Source organism: Stegastes partitus, unplaced genomic scaffold (genome assembly GCF_000690725.1).
Source record: "Stegastes partitus isolate 25-593 unplaced genomic scaffold, Stegastes_partitus-1.0.2 Scaffold1620, whole genome shotgun sequence".
Lineage (NCBI taxonomy): Eukaryota > Metazoa > Chordata > Actinopteri > Pomacentridae > Stegastes > Stegastes partitus.
The window spans coordinates 96,831-115,198 of NW_007579351.1; the positions used below are offsets into that span (position 1 = coordinate 96,831).

Below are 18,368 nucleotides of genomic sequence, written 5' to 3' on the forward strand. Positions count from 1 at the left end.
ACAGCATTTGTTTTTGTTTTTCACAAGCCAGTACCGATCAAGTGTGCTGGTGGGATTAGGAGGGTCACCTAAGTCGCTAAAGTTTACCAAGATTAATGTCAAAGTTGGTGGATACATCCTCTATGCAAATTTGAATCAAACCAGTAGATGGTGATGCTAAATACAAATTTAGGGGATCTCGAACGTTAGATGGATCTATTCTCTTGGAGCTACTGAAGTACCAAATTCCCTGGAAATTCATACAAAAGTTTTTGAGATATTTTAGTCTAGATCATATAGTGGTGTGTCAGCAGACCTTTAGCACAGCGAACAAAATCTATACACTATATCTAGTCTGTTGTTCATTTTCTCCACAGGAACACACTGTAAATTCAAAACCTGTTTAGCATTAGTGCATAGTATGGAACTGGAACACAGCTTACAAGCAAAGTCACAGTTGATTCCACTACCAGGTGCAATGCATATCCAGCATCTTTAGAAAGATCATCCAGATTAATGAATAGCATCTCTAGTCATCTGCAACAAGCAAAGGGCTGCATGATAGACTGAGCTGTCTGTTTTTATGCATACACCACTCATCAGGCAGCATGGAAACATAATTTAGTATGCTATCTTTAGATGTATGATGTTGTTGACAGCAGTCAGTGTCTTCATAGCAGAAAGTGTCTCATTCTCCACAGATGATGCTCTGGATTAGGTTAGAAAAATTGCTTTTTACTCACCTTCTCTCTGGTACAATTTACATGAGAGATAGTCGTTGAATTCACACGATTTCACACCAACAATCAATAAAAAATATACAACACTGAGTATTAAAGTCAGCCAGCTAACGGAATCCAGGTAATAATTTGGCAAAAGCTGTCATGCAAACTTGTCATGTTCCCTCTCTGGGTCCTGCTTTCATGAGGAAGAACAGCTGCTACAGTCCCGCCGACTGAGCAAAGCGAGGTTACGCAGGCTGGCCGAAAGATGCATAATGAATGACATAAGCTTCATATGCCAAAACCATATGAAAGCTTACCTTATATGAGAACATACATTCACAATTCTTGAGTTTGGACTGGGGGAGAGAGAAGAGAAGAGGGGTTAACAAAAAGTTTACATGGAGTTATATGTGTGCACCAGGGAAAACTGTTGAGTTATTACTGAACTCTTTTATATGAGGAGTTAACTGTGTGGCATAAAGGAGAGGCTGGAATCTGTTTATGATGGAGACACTGAATAATACGACACAAAAACATCACAGCTCTATGTGTTACGCCGACTGATGTGTGACTGTGTGCCGAGGTGGTGTGTTGTGACGATGAACAGGATGGCTGGATGTTGTGGTGATGGAAAAGTGTCACCAGATATTATGTGCACTGCACACACATGAATGGATGATTATTATTTGTATACGTTTTGAAAAACAGTGTCAAGGAAACTGTTGCACCAGGTATTCATAAATTCAAACTTAGCGCAGTTACTTTCTAAAGTGAGATCTACACATAAATGAAAAGGTAGCATCAAACAAACTAATTCTTCTGCAGACTGAAAAAAAAGCTAACATTACCTCGCTGTACTGTCACAAATATGGCTCAAATTTGAAATTTAAAAAAAAAAAGTCATGCTAATAACAAAGCCTCACTGATTATTGGATCCAATATTCAACATTTTTCCAATTATCAGGAGTAATTTTGACCGATTTCTGATAAAAACTCATTTTTGTTGGTAGTATCGGTGCCAATAGATATTGATTCCAAATATCAGTTGATAGCCCCAGAATAAACATATTGATTGACCCCTAGCTAATAATGTTACACTAAAGGACCAAAAAACATTTGCTAGGCTTGCATAATATCATGATCTCTGATGTGCATATAGATATTTTGTAGTGTCCAATTTCCACAATTTTTAAATTTTTTATGCTGCAAGCCAACTTTGTAAACACCAGAAACTACTTTCTTTACTTAACACACAAACTTTGTGATGAATTTATGAACAGCTGGTGTGACTCAGTCCACATACTTACATGTCCATCGTCTTAATCGTCCCTTTGCTGAACTGCAACACACAGTTCAAACACCACAGTACCCTGGTGGAGTTGGTTTCCCAAAGTCAACTTTTTTCACTCATTACAGAGTGATTAATGTGATCATAAATGAGTTGCTACTTTGTCTTTTTAATGTAAATAAGCAAAAAATCTTTTTTTTAAGAAAACCAACCAAACAAAATAACATACTTTAAATTATTACATCAAGACAGAAATAAAGAAATACATTTTGGGAAACCAGACCCAGATACACACAGGTGTCCACTGAGCCGCCTCCTGGTCCACACTGACCTTTGACCTCCAGCTTGCAGTCCACCTGGGCCTCTCCCAGGTCATTGATGGCCTTGCAGGTGTACATGCCGCCGTCATACGGACTGGGCTTCCTGATCTCCAGAGTGCACACTCCTTGGTTGCTGAACATACGGTAGCGTGGGTCGTCGATGATGGTTATCTTATTCTTCATCCAGATCACTTTGGGCTACAGGCAAACACACAAACGTCAGCAGGATCATCATGAAAATGTGGCAGACTGACTGTGCTGCCTTGAACCCTGGGTCTTTATCAAAAAATTAAAAAACAGAAAATATACCTGAGATATGTGGCACACTGTTCCTGCCACCTCAAACCACTGGACACCATTTACCACAGTGATATTTATTGTGTAGAAAAGCTTTCACACTATCACCTTTTTTTTGTCTATCTATGTGGAACTTGCCACAGTTGAAAGACAACATCTGTTAACTGTGAAGAATGTTCGAAACAAATAGTTTGATAATAAAATTTAAAAAATCTTATGTACAGCACTAGCTTTAATTGCTTTTTCTGCACTGGGATATCCTAAAATACAAAATAAATTACAACACGTTTCATAGTATAACATACGGCACTCTTTTACACACACACCAATTTTACCTGTGGTCCTACCACCTACCCTCGGGTTGGCACGAACACTACAGTTCAGAGTAGTGTTGTAGCCAGCGACTGCAAATGTGTTGATTAGCGGCTGCGTGAACTTCGGGGCCTCCTTGAAATCATGGTCGCTGTACTCCGGCGTTTTCAACTGCATGCCTGTGGGGGTAAGGGTAAAGGAATGGGGTTGTGCATGATACTGTCGCTGAGCGGTATCATGTGGGAAATTCCCTAAGTGATGAGGGAAAGACAGTGTTTTTTTATTTATCATCGGCTGACACTGAGACACCTCTGTTTAAGGGCCTGTCAGTCATACCCCGAACCCTGAGAGAGGCTGTGAACCAGGCTCACTTCAGGGTGGAAAACATCACTGACAGTACCTTGCAGATAACAGCTGTAAAAAATATAGACAGAAAATTAAACAACTGTATTGACATTCTCAACTAGTAATAAAATTTGTTCCAAAGTTTTCACTTTGGAAGCATTTTCCCCCATCAGAAATACAAGTCAAGGAGTTGTGGCTACTAAAGGGTAAAAACATTCACAGCAAGCATTTGAGCACACTTGTTACTCAGCTTTCGCTCCATCATACACACCAACAAACACTCCATCTGTTTTACCTTCTTTGACGATGAGAGCGCTCTTTTTGGTTTGGGTAGCAGTTTCGCTCAGACCACACATATTCTCAGAGAAGATCCTGAAGAAGTACTCGTTCCCAACCACCAGTTCTGTGATGGTGATGCAGGTGCGATGGTAGTGCTCGATGCATGTGTACCACTCCTGAAAGGCAACGTAAAGCATGTGACATGAATACTCTTTTTAATGTGTTTACATGTTCAGTTTCCATTTTGTAAGTCCATCCTCTACCATTGTCTTCTTGTCTGCTTTCTGGATGGTGTAGCCTGTTATTGGGGCGTTCCCGTTGTCTTTGGGAGGGGTCCAGACCAGAGCTACATTGCCTCCCCATACGTCTTCAATGGTAACGCTCAGAGGAGGTCCGGGTAGATCTAAACATCAGAGAAATGAATCTAAATAAATAGCTAAACAACAGTGTCAATAACTCATTGAGACTCATTGTGTTTTTATCATGTTTTTATGGTAATTATGTTTACAATCGTGATCAGCTTACTCACCTACGATCTGTATGTCAAGAACGGCCGTGTCCACATGGTTTTCAACCTGCACTGTCATCTCATACTTTCCAGAGTGACTTCGCTCTGCTTTACGAATAAAGATGATGCTATCACAGTCTGTGTTACGGATGCTAACATGGGTAGGCTCTATGGGCTTGTCCTCCTTCAGCCAGGTGACTTTCGGCCGAGGTTTGCCCTAAACACAAACACAGAGTAACACTGGTTCTGTAATCTGCTCAGAGATTCATAACAATAATGGAGCTGGGAGATTTACCAAGAATGGCACAACAAGGTTGACTGCTTCTCCAACTTTGCGAGTGTATGTCTGCTTCAGGTGTCGTGGGACTCGGATCTTGGGTGGTTCTGAGGAGTTATACCACAAGGTGTGTTGTTAAGCAAATATTTCATACAGAATACACGAGATGTGAGTACACCCCTGTGCAGTGTCATGTAAATGTCAAATGTTTCTCAATAATTGCATGATTCCTAAGGCAGCAAATATTTCACCTTCTTAACAATCAACAAACATAAACTGAAAATACAAGCCCAACCTGTGATTTCCAATAAGCCTAATTACAGGAACATTGTTAAAAAAAACTCCCTAAGAATACCAGAACTTTGTCAGTTTTGGATCTATGGCCAGTTTCTATTTGCATGTCTGCATCACGGCTCTGGATGGAAAAGAAATGTCAGAGAAACTGAACAATCTGATTGTGAGACTTCCCAAAGACGGAAAAGGATGCAGGAAGATCGGCGACCAACTAAAAGGCAGTCAAAACACAGCTGCAGCAAAAATGACGAGGCACAGAATGAGCTATTGTACGACTAGTCAGAGCCACAGTGGCCGTCTTCCTAAAATTCGGCTCTGACAGTGCACTACTCGTACAATCCAGCTCTGAAAAACAGATCCAGGGGCTTCAGACTGGGCACCGGGGTCATCAATGAAAATAGGAGTTTCTGTGAGAGCTCAGACAGTGTAAAGGACATTGCATAACATCAACCTCTATGGACGGCACTCAAGGAAAAAGAACGTTGCTTGCTCTGTAGCACTAAACTGCAAGATGAAATTTTTCAAAAAGCATGAAAAGCAGCCTGATGAATATTGGGAACACTGTTTGGTCAGAGGACATGAAGATACATTTGTTCAGCTCTAATGGGCTCCAGAATGTTTGGTGTAAATCTTGCCAGGATTACGGCATGCATAGTCCTAACAGTGAAGCACACAGGTGCCAAGGAGATGGTACCATGAATGCTTGTGGATTCACTATAATACAAGGTGACAGTAAGTCTGTAAAAATGTGAAAAAGGAATATTACAGCATGATAAAGATCCATGGGGTATACCTACTTCCATTGTATACTGTATGTCTTTCATGTCAATACTGATTGGTTTTTTCCACTTCTAAGCCACGTGGCACTGGAACATTTATTATAAAGTTCTCAAAACTCACCAATAACCTCTTTGACCAGGACAGAGTGCTGCAGGGTCCGTGGAGAGCTTGCTCCGGCTGCATTGATGGCTTTGACTCGAACTAAAATCTTACACCCTGGGGTCAGCCCGGGGATGGTGTATTTGGTTTTCTCTGTCAGCTCCTTGTTGGATACTATCCAATCATTAGCTGTAGGGGGACAAACCAGGTCAGATAAGAAAAAACAATGTTAACAACATTTACTGAATGTTACATTTGTTCCATGTCTATGTCTGCTGCAAGTTCTGACAAGTGTGTCAGCAGCATGTTACTGTTGTAACTGCTGCAGGGGCAGCTAGTTTAAATCACTTTATATTCAGTTTAATGTACAGAAACAGCAGATAAATCTGAGTCTTCACATGATTCATGGAACAGGAAAATAGAAAGTTCTGATATACACATCTGTTTTCAGTTTTTTGACCTTTTCTCCAATATTTTTGTCATTGTTGAGAAGGAAAATCACCATTTGATGTAGCTGTTGACAGCTCATGACATCTGATGTACGATTGACTACACACTGCTTTTTGGAAGACATCGGAAGTCAAAAAGGTTGAACACCACTTGTTTAATCTACAATAATGTGTCGTACCTAAAAGTGTTCTATTTTTGTTGAAAGAACACTATTTCCCTCTGAAATATAGTGGAGTTGAAGTATAAAGTAGCAGTAAGGACCTCAAACCTGTACTTATGTACAGGCTCTGAGTATGTGTGACTCACTTCCTTCTATGCAGTACTCCACTAAGTATCCATCCAGCCCAGCAGCTCCAATGGTTTCAGGAGGGCGCCACTTCACAGTCACTGTCGTGTCTGTGACGTCGTCCACAACTAACATGGTGGGCTCACTGGTCACAGCTGATTGGAGATAAAGGTTTTAGAGATCAGATGAGCCACAGCTACAATTCACTAATCTGTGTTCCATCAAGAGCTATAAACGAGATCAGAAAACATCCATTTTGGCCGGTCATGAACACGTGAGCAAGGCGCCTCTCTATCTGGCTGGTATGCTATCAGTCTTCCCTGTCAGATCTCATTAGTCCCTGCTCTTGCTGTCTATTCTTGTATTCTGAATCATATTTAACTCCGATTGAACCCCCTGACAGACCTGATCTCCTAAACCTCTAATCCACAGATGATTTGGCAGCCATTATAAAGACATATTTAATATCCTCTAAAGCTCTTGCGTGTCCAGTGGAGGTCACAGTCAGAATGCTTGGGATGGAGGGTATGTGGGGAACAGCTGTGTCGCTGGGGTACCAAGGGCAGCTCGCACATGCACTATCACAGGCCCACAAATTTAAATTTTGTCCATTATTATGAAACTGATGCTTATGTAATTCTGTATTGTTCTTTCCTGGGCAGATTATTAGTAGCAATAGTGTGCTAAGGAGACATTGGGCTACTCACCGAGGGGAGTAAAGGCTTTGGATGGTTCACTGGGCTTAGACACACCAATGGCATTGACAGCAAAGATCCGCACTTCATATGGCACTCCTTCAATCATCTTCTTGGGTTCAAATGACTGTTCTTTGATCAGGTCAAAGTTCAGTCTCATCCATCTGGAGCTCTGCTTCTTTTTTCTCTCAATAAAATAACCTTTAAGAGGCAGTCAGGAAGTTCTTGTTTAACACCAACATGTAGATTTAAGCTTCTGTAATAAGTATGATGCAATGTTTACCTAATATTGGTGAACCACCATCGTATTTGGGTGGTTCCCAGGTCATGGAGCACCAATCGCCACCAACCACTGGGACCAATGGAGCTTCAGGAGGATCAGGGATGTCTGCAGACAACACACGTTCAGACAATCGAATATCAGATGTATTCACAAATCTCCATGTGAATTTTAGTTTGAAGTTTGTTCTCTTACCGACAACCTTGATTTTGACGCTGGCTGTGTCCTCACCAGCCTCATTCTGCAAGACTATCTTGTAGTTCCCTGAATCTTCTCGCTCTGTTACCTCAATCGTCAGGCTTGTCTGGTCGCCATATGTTTCAGCTCGAACACGGTGGCCCGACTCAAGAATCACCTGAAACACCAGAGACACAAGGTTTAGTGACAAATCCATGATGGTTTAAAGCCTAAAGCTGGGAATCGTGCGTATTTTGTTATTGTCAAGTCAACATTTATGGATAGAGCACATTTAAAAACAACCACAATTGACTGAAGTGCTGCATAGGCTTAAAATACCAAGTAAAAATAATGCCAATCCAAAGAAACAATTGTGAAAACCACAATAAAAATAGTAAGAAAATAGTTACAGCACAGTAAAAGACTGAGTTCGGGTGTCAAGCTCAACTGAGATTGCCAATGGTAGAAGCAGCAGAGACATTAAAGTTTCTATAATCTGAGCAGTTCTAACATGAAAAGGTAAACTGTTCCAGAGATTATGGGCAGCCACAAAGGCTTGAAAACCACTACTTTTGTGTCTGACTCTTGGAGTACCATCTAGTTGGTCGACTGTGGTGCTCTAAGTAAGATGAGGTTGTACCAAACCATTTAAAGCCTTAAAAACATCCAATAAAATGGTTGGCAATATGTTTTTTCCTACACACTAGTTCTGCCCGAAATTTCTCTTTCTCCCTCATGTGTTGCTGTATATTGGCTGCAGCAGTAGATATAGATGCAGAGCTCAGCAGCTGCAGTCACTTATACAATCAAGCTTCCTTAGGCAGATTGGGAATGTGTTCTTTTTAGACCTGCCAGCAACAAGTTACATCTGCAATGTATTTTACTTAAGGAGGTCGTTGATGTTGCTTGTGGAACATTGTTTCATTTTTCTAAAAGGCTTGGTGAAGTTGACAGACATTTTGGGGGGCAGGATCTGGTTGTTGGACACGTCCATCTAGAGCTGTCTGTACCATGCTGTCACATACAATTTCTTACATAAGAAAACAATAAGGTTGTGGACATTCAAGTGTCCTTCTCTTGTCATCTGTAGCATTGTGTCATTTGAATAAAGAGGCATTTTAAGGTGACCTTTTATGGTCAATCGTCAAAGCTGTGTCTGGGTACTGGACTGTTTGATAAAACCTACATTGCCTAGCAGGTGTAGGACATTATACGGCCATTAAAAAACAAAACAAAACAAAAAAAACAATACATATTTGTGAGGTATTTTTTGATTTACCGCCTTGGTAATAACCACAGACAGAGTGGGGGAGTCGAGAGCCATACTATAGCAGTTTCGGTCTTTTCAGGGGATAAATGTACAATGATAGCAATGTTATCCTTTAAGAGAACTGAAAATTAACTAGAAAGCAGCTCACCCTTTCTCCCTTCATCCACACCACTCTGGGTGCTGGTTCTCCACTAATGGGGATCTCCAAGCGAAGTTTGTTTCCTGCCACAATTGTAACGGTGTTGTCTGGGAAGTTTAAGCTCTCGAGGTGTACCCTTGGAGGGTCTGCAGGAAGTCAAGTTAGACAGATAGAAAGTTAGACAGAAAGAATATAGACAGACATGAATATCTCCAGTCCAGTGAAACAGAGTTTGTGTACCAATGATGTGGACTTTGGCAGACAGGCTCTGTGAATATCCCTCAGGTACGAATGTGTAATCTCCTGCATCATGGAGGGAGCTGGTCTCAATTTCAAGTCGGTGGATTCTGGAAAACCAAAAAAATGTGGGTTAGTAGTTATTTGAAATTGGTTTTGTTTGACTTGAGGTTAATACAGTAGGTCATACCTGTTCCTGTGTATGATGTTGATGCGATCGTTGGGTTGGATCAGCTGCCCGTTCCTGTACCAACGTCCTGGGACATTGCCTGGGGAGATCTCACATTGCAGCTTGATGGGCTGACCCAGCTTCACTGTCATGTCTTGCAGGTCCTGGAAGACCTTCAGTGGTTTCACTAATTAAAAGGACCAATGTTGAACAAAATAAGGCTTGCACATGGTGGGAAATGTGTAAAAAAAAAAAAAAAAGACAGGGAAAATGCTACATACAGTCAACTTGAACGTGAGCCTCAGATGTTCCACCAGTGGCCATAACAGAAAAAGTCCCGGTGTCCTCTCTGGAGGCGTCATCAATCACCAGGAAGTGTTTGGTTCCCTCACTCTTAACACGATATCTTGAGCGCACTCCTGTTGGAACCTCAACACCATTCTTCATCCTGAGGGAGAATTTTAAATTGAATTTTTTGCGCTCAAACAAAATCTACAGACGCATCTGAAAACTTATCTATTCATAAATTAGCATAGTTTGAGTTGTAAAGCGATTTTTACTAAAGGACATGACAAGATATCCTCAGTCTCTTCAGCAATAGTCCTGTGTGTTTGTAGTACTGATAATTCGATATTATTTTACTCAAGTGCACCATTTATCATCTTACCATTTGACTTGAGCGCCTTCCTCAGACACCTCACACTCCAGCTCTATCCTCTCGTTCACTGTGGTCTTCACAGCCTCAATACCTTTAACTATCTTAATTGGCAACTCTGTGAGTGAAATGGGAAGAACAAACTGAAGACAGGTTGACTGGATGTTTGACTTATAAATGGAAAGCTGAACAGACAATAGAGATACCTTTGACAAACAGCTCAGTGGTGCATTTCTCGTCCCCCGCAGCCACTGAATAGGCGGCATCGTCATTCATGGTGCAGTTGTTGATGACCATAATCCTTTGTGTGCCCTTATGCTCAAAGATGTACCTAAATAAGAAGTTCATTAGTTACATCACGGGTCACCTAAAAGAACTGGCCAGTATAAAGAAGTGCTAAGAGAGGAATGGATTTTATTCTGAATTGTTGGTAAAAGAAGCGAAACATTCTTCAAATTAAATGTATGTACAAAGCTTCATTGTCATTTTTCAGTCAACATGCTTCAAATACACAAACCCAGAAGTGAGACTACACACAGAGGGAGCAGGCCCACACCAAAACTGTGACATGGACAATCGACTGGACGGGTGACTTACTTCCTTTGACTTAAAGTCAGCAGTAGAGCCAGAATGGGACCGGAGCACACGGAGTGTACAGGAAGTGATTATAGCAGACGGAAGGAGCACCACAAAACGACAGACAGACAAAGACAGAGAGACATCATGCCAGGAGGGGTACAGTGTGTGGTTGAAAACAGTGTTACAACAAAGAGGAGGCTCAAAAGGGAGAGAGAGACTTTTATAGAGAAGTCTTCGGAACCCTGGAGAAAACATGACAGGAGATCAAAAACCAGAAAACAGCAATATCCTCCCAAATGGCTTTAACTTCAGATGGCTTTGAACAGAATCTTAATGTATGCAAGGTTAGGCACAGTGTTTATCTTGTGTACAGCTCTGCAACATCTATTCTGACATTCTACAAACGAATATTATTATTTCTGAGTCATTGTCTTTCTGTTTGGTATTAATTTAAAAATGGAAGTTGACTAGTAATGACATTTGCTTTCAGGAAAGTAAAAAAAAAATTAATAAAGAAATATTTACAGAAGCCTGAAAAAAGTACAATTTAAAGCTTGAAATCTACTGTTATCATAGTATTGGAATTATATGCCAGTTTTTAACAAACACATAAATACATATATGCATATGTAAGGGGCATCCGGATAGCTCAACAGGTTGGTCGAGCGACCCATGTACAGGGGCTACAGTCCCTGACGCAGGAGCTGTGGTTCGATTCTAGCCAGCATCTCATTTGCTGCATGTCCTTTCCCTGTGTTTCTCTGTCACTCTTACACTGTCCTATACATTAAAGGCAGAGAAGCCCAAAAGAATTTTTGAAAAAAAAAAGCATAAGTAATTATGTGATTCTTAGGTAAGAGCAAAATTCCTAATGATTTAGCATCTATTAGAAAGACCTGTTCGAAAGCCAGACTTTGGTTAAAGACCTATGAAGGAGGTACCACCTCTTTTCCTGTAAAGACGAGGACATATACAGCAGTTAAAATCACAATCAAAGACAAAAGTTGACAACTTTTACACCCAAATGTAGCTCAGGGGCCAGTTATTGTATATGGCCAAGCATTTTTATAATGTTATCCTCATATGTGTGCAAGACTTTGTGGAAACCAATGAGAGCCACATTAGAGCCGAGAGGATGTTATTTGTTCACTGGGTGTCAGCTGGCAATGGTTCACAGTGCAGTGGGTGGAAATGGCTGCATATGAAGGTATAAAGCTGGTGTCAGGTTACACTAGAAATAATGTCTCACTATACTGGTGTTAAATTCTAAAATGTTCCTATTGGGGTATTTTGTATGTGGAATAAAACATGTGAACCATTGTGTTTTAGAGAGGTGATAGAATGAAAACAAATATGAGAAAACTGGCAACGAAAAAGTATTGGCACAAATGAAAAACATTTTTTAAAAAAATAAAATGTCATTCATTTGTGAAGTGTTGAATCCAAGAAGACAGAGAACTGAAACACAGAGATAATGTTGTAGCATACTTGGGAGTGGGTCTGATTTCCTGTCCATTCTTGAACCACTTCAGCTCCACTGTGGGGTCGGCCAGATCGACCACTAAGCGGATCTTTCCACCTTTATCCACCTGGTACGCCGGATCCAGCTTCTTTGCAAAAGCTTTGAAAAGAAAAAAACAAAGTCACAATCAATAAAAGTCAACATTAAGATCAACATCTTGTGACACAACGCAATCTCAGACTTATCGACCTTCGCTCTTCTTCTCCTCTTTTGGAATCTTTTTCATCCTCTTCAGCAGACCCCTCAGATCTGTGATGCCGTACATAAACGCGATCTTCTCATACTGGTCTGGCCGGGCGTTCTTCAGGATCTCCCACACGTCCACCTCTGGAGCGTCATCCTGCTGTTTGGGCTCCCTAGTTGTGCGGGATACGAGGAGACGATGTGAGGACAGGGGTCATATGCAGGTGTTTGCAACGTGTCCTGAGGAACTACTCGCTAACCTTTATGAGAAGGAGTTTAGAAGCAGGAGATCTCACTTAAACTTTACAGTTTATTGTTTATTAGACCGGAATTATGCTTTCTTTGGTTTCAGCACGTTAAAGCCCTGCAGACCGTTCCTCAGGACATGTCACACAAAGGGATGGGCATGGTGAGCTGTCCACCTGTGTGCTGACATGACGTCAACATGTTAACAGGGTTGCATCACTATTAATGCAAAATGCAGGTGTTCTCTAATTTGCTTAGAAGTCGTGGGTGCTTCACTGTGTCAGGATTTCATTGATCAGGACACAAATAAGGATCACAGATAATTATTTGGTTGAGTATGATTACAGAGGGGTTACCTGCATCAGGGGCGAAGACGCTGAGCACGAACTGCAACGTGCCCTGCTTTAGGGCAGGTAGGGACACTTGTTGCAAGTCTCTTTTTGCTGTTTCCACTCATCTCTCTGCTGACACTGTCTATACACACATAAAATGCTTTATATATGAGATGAGGAAGAGCCAACCCCATGACCTGATGGTTGGGGCGCATACCACGTGGGTGCAAATGCCCTAAGTGGCGAGTCCTGGTGTTGAGTCCTGGCTGGGGGCCATTTGCTGAATGTCATTGCCATATTCTGTTTCTGGTGTTTCCCGACTTTCTACACTAAAATCAATCAAACAGAAGCATATAAAAGTCCATCCATCATCAATACATTGCTGGAGTCCATCCTACCCAACTCAGGGCAAAGGCAGGGGACACCCTGGACAGGTCTATTGCAGGGCTACAACCAAGCACACTCACATTCACACCTATGGACAATTTAGAATCACCAATTAACCTCAGCATGTTTCTGGACTGTGGGGGGAACCTGGAGAACCTGGACAGAACCCACGCTGCACAGGGAGAACATACAAACTCCACACAGAAAGATCCCAGTTCGGCATCCTAAATGGGGACCTATTTTCCAGCTGCGAGGCAACGGTGCTAACCAGCGTGTAGCCCCTAACCTCACTCTTGTTTTTATTTATCTAGTTATAATAGTTCTGTCTTTTTTAATGGACATATTTTAAGCTTGTGTAGCCCGGCTAGCTCAGTCGGTAGAGCATGAGACTCTTAATCTCAGGGTCGTGGGTTCGAGCCCCACGTTGGGCGCAGGATTTTTAAACATTGTTGGTCAGGGCTAGAGGTAAGAAAGGAACTCCTCCTGGTGTGTCAGCTGCCCAGCGTTCATGCTCTGACTCTGTAAATGGAAAACAAACAAAGCAACCCGGATCGATCTTTACAGCACTGTTCTGGCGTGTCTTGTTTCTGCTGCTTCACGTTCATGCTCGTGCACAGGGAGAAAGGGAGGTGGAGAAAAATAGGGGGAAAGGGGGCGATGGGAGTAAGAAGGACAATAAATTTGCCACAATAGCTATCTGAATATTAACAATCGTTCTCCAGAATTGCAGATTCTTCCTTTAAATCCACAAACAGGATTGTAAAATATCATTTTTAGGTTTCCAACATGCACTGCAGAATGAAGGGAAAATATTAAAGAGGATCTTTGGTTTGGATTCTTCTAGGAGTAAGAGTGAAACATTAAACAGGGTTCTTTTTTTTTTTATCAGGGTTAAAACACACAGGAGCAATCGCAGATCAAGAAAGTGGAGTTTTTTTTCTGTGGCTCAATCAACACACAGACTATTGCTAAATGTTTTTGTGTAACACCAAGTTGATATGCAGCATGCAGGGGTTTAGGGGAAACCTGCAACAAAGACTCTTTAAAGAGGATTTTACACATTGCTCTTATAAACTGGCCCATCCCTTTGTTTGTTGTTGGTTTGAGTGATCACGTCACAGATGCTCCTGTTAGATGTAGAGGATTTCTATGCAGTAGGACATGTTAGATTTGTAAGATTCTGGTTAATAAACACGTCGCCCTGGACATGTCTATCTGTTAGTTTAAATAAACAACATTCAGTCAGCCCGTTCTTTCATAGACATTTTCCCAAATGTCTGAAAGCTTGGGTGTGAATAGCGCGAAAAGAAAAAAAAATCCAATCTTTGCTTGTGTTTCTCATCTGTTTATTTTCAGGCAATTATAAAGAAGGCTGAAATAAACATGGTGCTGTTTGCCTTATATTTCTAAATTGAAATAAACGACAATGTAGCGTAACACTATTTTACAGCATCATTTCTCAGTGGCCCACTAGCACATCATTAATGATCCAAAATGGAGCTCTTTGCCTCATGAATGACTTCACAGCTCGATGAAGAGCAGTCACCTCTCTGTGAGTGAGGCGAGGCCCATTTCCATCATCACTGATTGCTGACCGAGCAGTTAGGAATGCTGCCTTCAAATGAAGTGTTACCGTACTACAGTAGGCCAACACTCTTGCTCGTCCAATTCCTAGAGCTACATGTCATGCTGGGGACGCTACAGGATTACAGTACTCACCCGCAGTAAGGTCTAATCATTTTAAAACCTATGGATTTCTCTTTACTAACCTTTGATTTCTGAATATGTAGGGGAGAAGAAGAGACAAGCCCAAAATAAATGTATAATTTTGCCAGTGAACACTGTCCCTGACTAGATCTGTTTGTGCTCACACTTCCACGCTGTGTACACCGTACTGCACATATATATCATGGTGTTTATTCTGAGACAATAGCTTTGCTATAGCACAGAGGTTTTCAGACTGTAAGGCACATCTTGAAATGGAGGAGCAGGAGAGGTGAATAGGGTATTTCAACCAATTGAACTAACTGAATGCTGCAATTTGTACCAAATTTGTACTCCTCATCAGAACATATTGCTTCCTGTGTTGTTGAACAACGCTATAATATCTTTGTTTCCCATTAATTCTACACATTTGCAGTAAATTTCATAACTTTAGGTGAGACAACAACTCGATGAGCTGTACCTGTATGTTCTAAGTTTTTTGACTGCCAAGATTAAAACTACAAAGTTTAAAAAAAAAGACTTTAGAAGAGAGCATTGGTGAGTATAATGGAAACCAAAAAGAAAGAACAATGACTGTTGATGTAAACTCCACACTGAAAATCATTTCATTTATTCAGCTTAGAAAGGTAAGCTGCCCTAAGAATACATTAAGTAAACTTCACTTGACTGATAAGTTTAAAGTCATCTTATGAGCTGTGAGAGTGTCAAACTGGCTGAGTTTAACTAAACTTAAGAAAACATATCGAGTTGAATTAACCAGTCACATGGATGATGGCTACTTTGCCTCCTTTCATATTTTCTAAGCTTAAAGAGTTTCTCCTTCCTTTTTCAAGCTTTTTTTTTTCTTTTTTTCTTTATACAGATGATCTGTGAGGCTGTTTACAGTTAGTTCAATTGTAAGTCTATCGGTGTCGGGACCTAATTTGGGTCTAACCTTTGTCATAGTTTTTCACAATGCATCCTGGGAAGTATATTTATATGCAAGTTTTATTTCTTATAAGATTAATTTAATAAGTTGAGTGAACTCTCAACTCTACTTGCTGTCCATTCATTCAACTCGTCATTTTAGGTCAAAATCCCTCAAGTTATATGAACTCACATTTTTCAAGTAATCCGAAAGTTGAAAAATGACATTTTAAGTTCAGTTAACTAGAATTTAACAAACCTCATATATTTACATGAAGTAAACTAGAAAAGATAAGTTGAGTCCCAAAACATAGAGCGCAATGAAGACAAAATCAATTAATATTTACTTTTTTATGTTTCAGTGTCACAAAAGTGTAGTTAATTTTGTCTGAGGAGGACCCACAGGGTCCGACTTTGAAAACCTCTGGTATAACATCAATATTCATCTGCAGAAGTGTACCTGTCACTCATACAGTAGCCTAAATACAAATCAAATTTACAAAGGAAGTGAAAGAAAGAGAAAAGAAGCACATTCAGAAAAGGGGCTTAAAAATATTGAAAAGGGCAAAAATCCACTCGGGGTCAGAATGTGATTCTCACCTATGTTTAAGGAGACCACTAAAGTCAAGTTCCCCTGCATCTTCTTGTCCTTCACTGCTGTTGTTAACAAGGAGAGATTAATGAATATTTATTCAGAGTTGAAACAGTTACAGGCACTAGAAAACAATGCTAAAAGAGCAACACAAAGCAACAGCTCCGATGTCAATCGATACATTAGCTTCAAACTAACTCACGATTGCCGCTTACACAGAAACCTTTTTTTTGTCTTTTTCCTGAGTAAAAGCTTGAAACAAGGTGGTTTGTGTAAAACACATCTGGAGCTGCCCCAGGTAATATTGCCACAATGTTTCTGCAATGTTGAAGCAACATTATTGAACAGCAACATTGTGATAAGCAATGGAACTGGGCTGCTTTGCATTGCTTTCATGACACATTGTTTAGAGGGAGATTTAAAGTGCAAGAGTTGGCCTTGAATTACACATTGACTGAGCTGGTTGATTTGTAATTACCTTGAAGAAAGGTTAATGACATTATCACAACCATCTCGTCACACTTGTACTTGTCATTCAGTAATATTACTTGTATCGGCACTTTTTCTTTTCATCATGTTTCAGGGGTATTTATGAGAATAGATAATTTTTTAGATATCTTATTCTCTGAAATAAATACCTTGGTTTGTTCAGTTTAAGAGGAAAAAGGAAAATACTGTTAATTACTGAACTGATAATTGCTGCTGTTGACTCCTTCGGAATGTCAACATGACTTGTTGCTGCGTATTTTTATTACCTTCTTTTGAAAGCTGATCGAATGTCAATATTCGGTCCTGAGCTCTGTTCAACTTCTGTGAATCAATAACACACAGGTTATATGTTTAATTAAAATCTGAATTTCAGTTGTCTTTTCTAAACTGTAGCTCAGCTATAGTGTTCTTTGATATTGTGACAAACCTTTAACTTCCAAGTCAAAAGAACAGCTGTCAAACTTGTCCTTGTAGGTGACCTCGCACCTGTAGTTTCCAGCATAGTTGTCTTTGGCTTTGATGATGTGCATCTCAAATGTGTGGATCTGCCGAGAGCGAGATATACAAGAATTTTTGTAAGAGCAAGAGTGTCGCAGAAGGTGGTGGCCACATATTTTAAAGGCCCCATGTAGTTAAAATCCATTTTTATTGTGGTTTGCATGTCTCAAATTGTCTGCTGATGGCTGCAAGAGTGAACTCAAGAATCTTCACGCACTTCCAGCATCTGAGAAACTGAAGATTCAGTGGAATACTTTTATTATTGATGGTAACATCACTACAAAAATAGGAAAACTTTGTAGCTAATGTGGGCTCTGTGGAAATTGTATGATTGAGCAACATCCAGAGATGATGGTAAACTGTAAGAGCAAATGTGAAGGGCTAAAATCCAGGCGTCTAAAGTTATGGTGAAAAGCTGAAAATGTAAAAGACACATTTAAAGATATGTAGGACTTTCACTAAATTGCTGAAAAGGCGCACAATATGGGACTTTTAGATGGACACCTTGGGGTACGGTACCTTAGTTAATCGATCAAAGGTCTCTTTTAGCTGCAAGTGCTTTCCCGTCTTGCTGGCGAGATCCATCCATTTTCCTTTAAACCACTTGATGGTTGGTTTGCGGAGAAGATCTTTGGCCTCCACCTTAGCAACGAAGGTGATGTCACCACCTTTTGAGAGAAAAATGCAAAATGAGCACAGAACATTATTGTTCCATTAAAACTAATAATAGCTAAACAAAGTCAGAGAAGTATGGAAGCACAACACTCTTAAAAGCGTTTTGTTCTGTTCATAAATTTCTTGTTCATTTCAATACAGTTTTAGACGTAAGCAGTCACTTATAATGAAATTTGAACAAACATTGCTGTGCAACAAGCATTGCTGGCTTAATGGGTTCTCTAATTGTTCTTATCTTGCACTACCATTTACCATTATCCTGTAATTGTCACTTAAAGGATGGTTTGAGTTATTTCAAGCAGGTGTACTTCCTATAAAGGTGGCTCTATGGGCCGTGCTGACTTTGCATTCTTTACCTCCTTCGTAGCGATTC

General features: G+C 40.5%; 1 protein-coding gene and 1 non-coding gene across 12 annotated transcripts in view; one reads left to right on the top strand and one right to left on the bottom strand.

The window, feature by feature from the left end:
• mybpc1 (myosin binding protein C1) overlaps positions 1-18,368 on the bottom strand; it is a 43,183-nt gene that overhangs the window by 2,432 nt on the left and 22,383 nt on the right. For 7 of the 11 annotated variants that reach the window (XM_008301002.1, XM_008301000.1, XM_008300999.1 and 4 more), the window contains 25 exons: positions 17,840-17,988; positions 17,250-17,367; positions 17,089-17,143; positions 16,342-16,398; positions 14,880-14,888; positions 12,152-12,318; positions 11,929-12,061; positions 10,459-10,467; positions 10,068-10,192; positions 9,874-9,979; positions 9,488-9,654; positions 9,228-9,393; positions 9,041-9,147; positions 8,810-8,946; positions 7,410-7,569; positions 7,218-7,322; positions 6,947-7,135; positions 6,260-6,394; positions 5,525-5,692; positions 4,349-4,437; positions 4,075-4,270; positions 3,809-3,948; positions 3,562-3,721; positions 2,964-3,100; positions 2,324-2,510 (listed from right to left, as the gene is read on the bottom strand). In XM_008301002.1, coding sequence (XP_008299224.1) covers positions 2,324-2,510; positions 2,964-3,100; positions 3,562-3,721; positions 3,809-3,948; positions 4,075-4,270; positions 4,349-4,437; positions 5,525-5,692; positions 6,260-6,394; positions 6,947-7,135; positions 7,218-7,322; positions 7,410-7,569; positions 8,810-8,946; positions 9,041-9,147; positions 9,228-9,393; positions 9,488-9,654; positions 9,874-9,979; positions 10,068-10,192; positions 10,459-10,467; positions 11,929-12,061; positions 12,152-12,318; positions 14,880-14,888; positions 16,342-16,398; positions 17,089-17,143; positions 17,250-17,367; positions 17,840-17,988 — 3,171 coding nt within the window. Of the gene's footprint in view, positions 1-1,021; positions 1,061-2,323; positions 2,511-2,963; positions 3,101-3,561; positions 3,722-3,808; positions 3,949-4,074; positions 4,271-4,348; positions 4,438-5,524; positions 5,693-6,259; positions 6,395-6,946; positions 7,136-7,217; positions 7,323-7,409; positions 7,570-8,809; positions 8,947-9,040; positions 9,148-9,227; positions 9,394-9,487; positions 9,655-9,873; positions 9,980-10,067; positions 10,193-10,458; positions 10,468-11,928; positions 12,062-12,151; positions 12,319-14,879; positions 14,889-16,341; positions 16,399-17,088; positions 17,144-17,249; positions 17,368-17,839; positions 17,989-18,368 lie in introns of all 11 variants that reach the window. The other 4 variants (XM_008301003.1, XM_008301001.1, XM_008300995.1 and 1 more) reach the window with 2 other exon arrangements.
• Positions 13,469-13,541, top strand: trnak-cuu (transfer RNA lysine (anticodon CUU)). Its single transcript has one exon. It is a non-coding gene; the product is annotated as a tRNA-Lys (tRNA).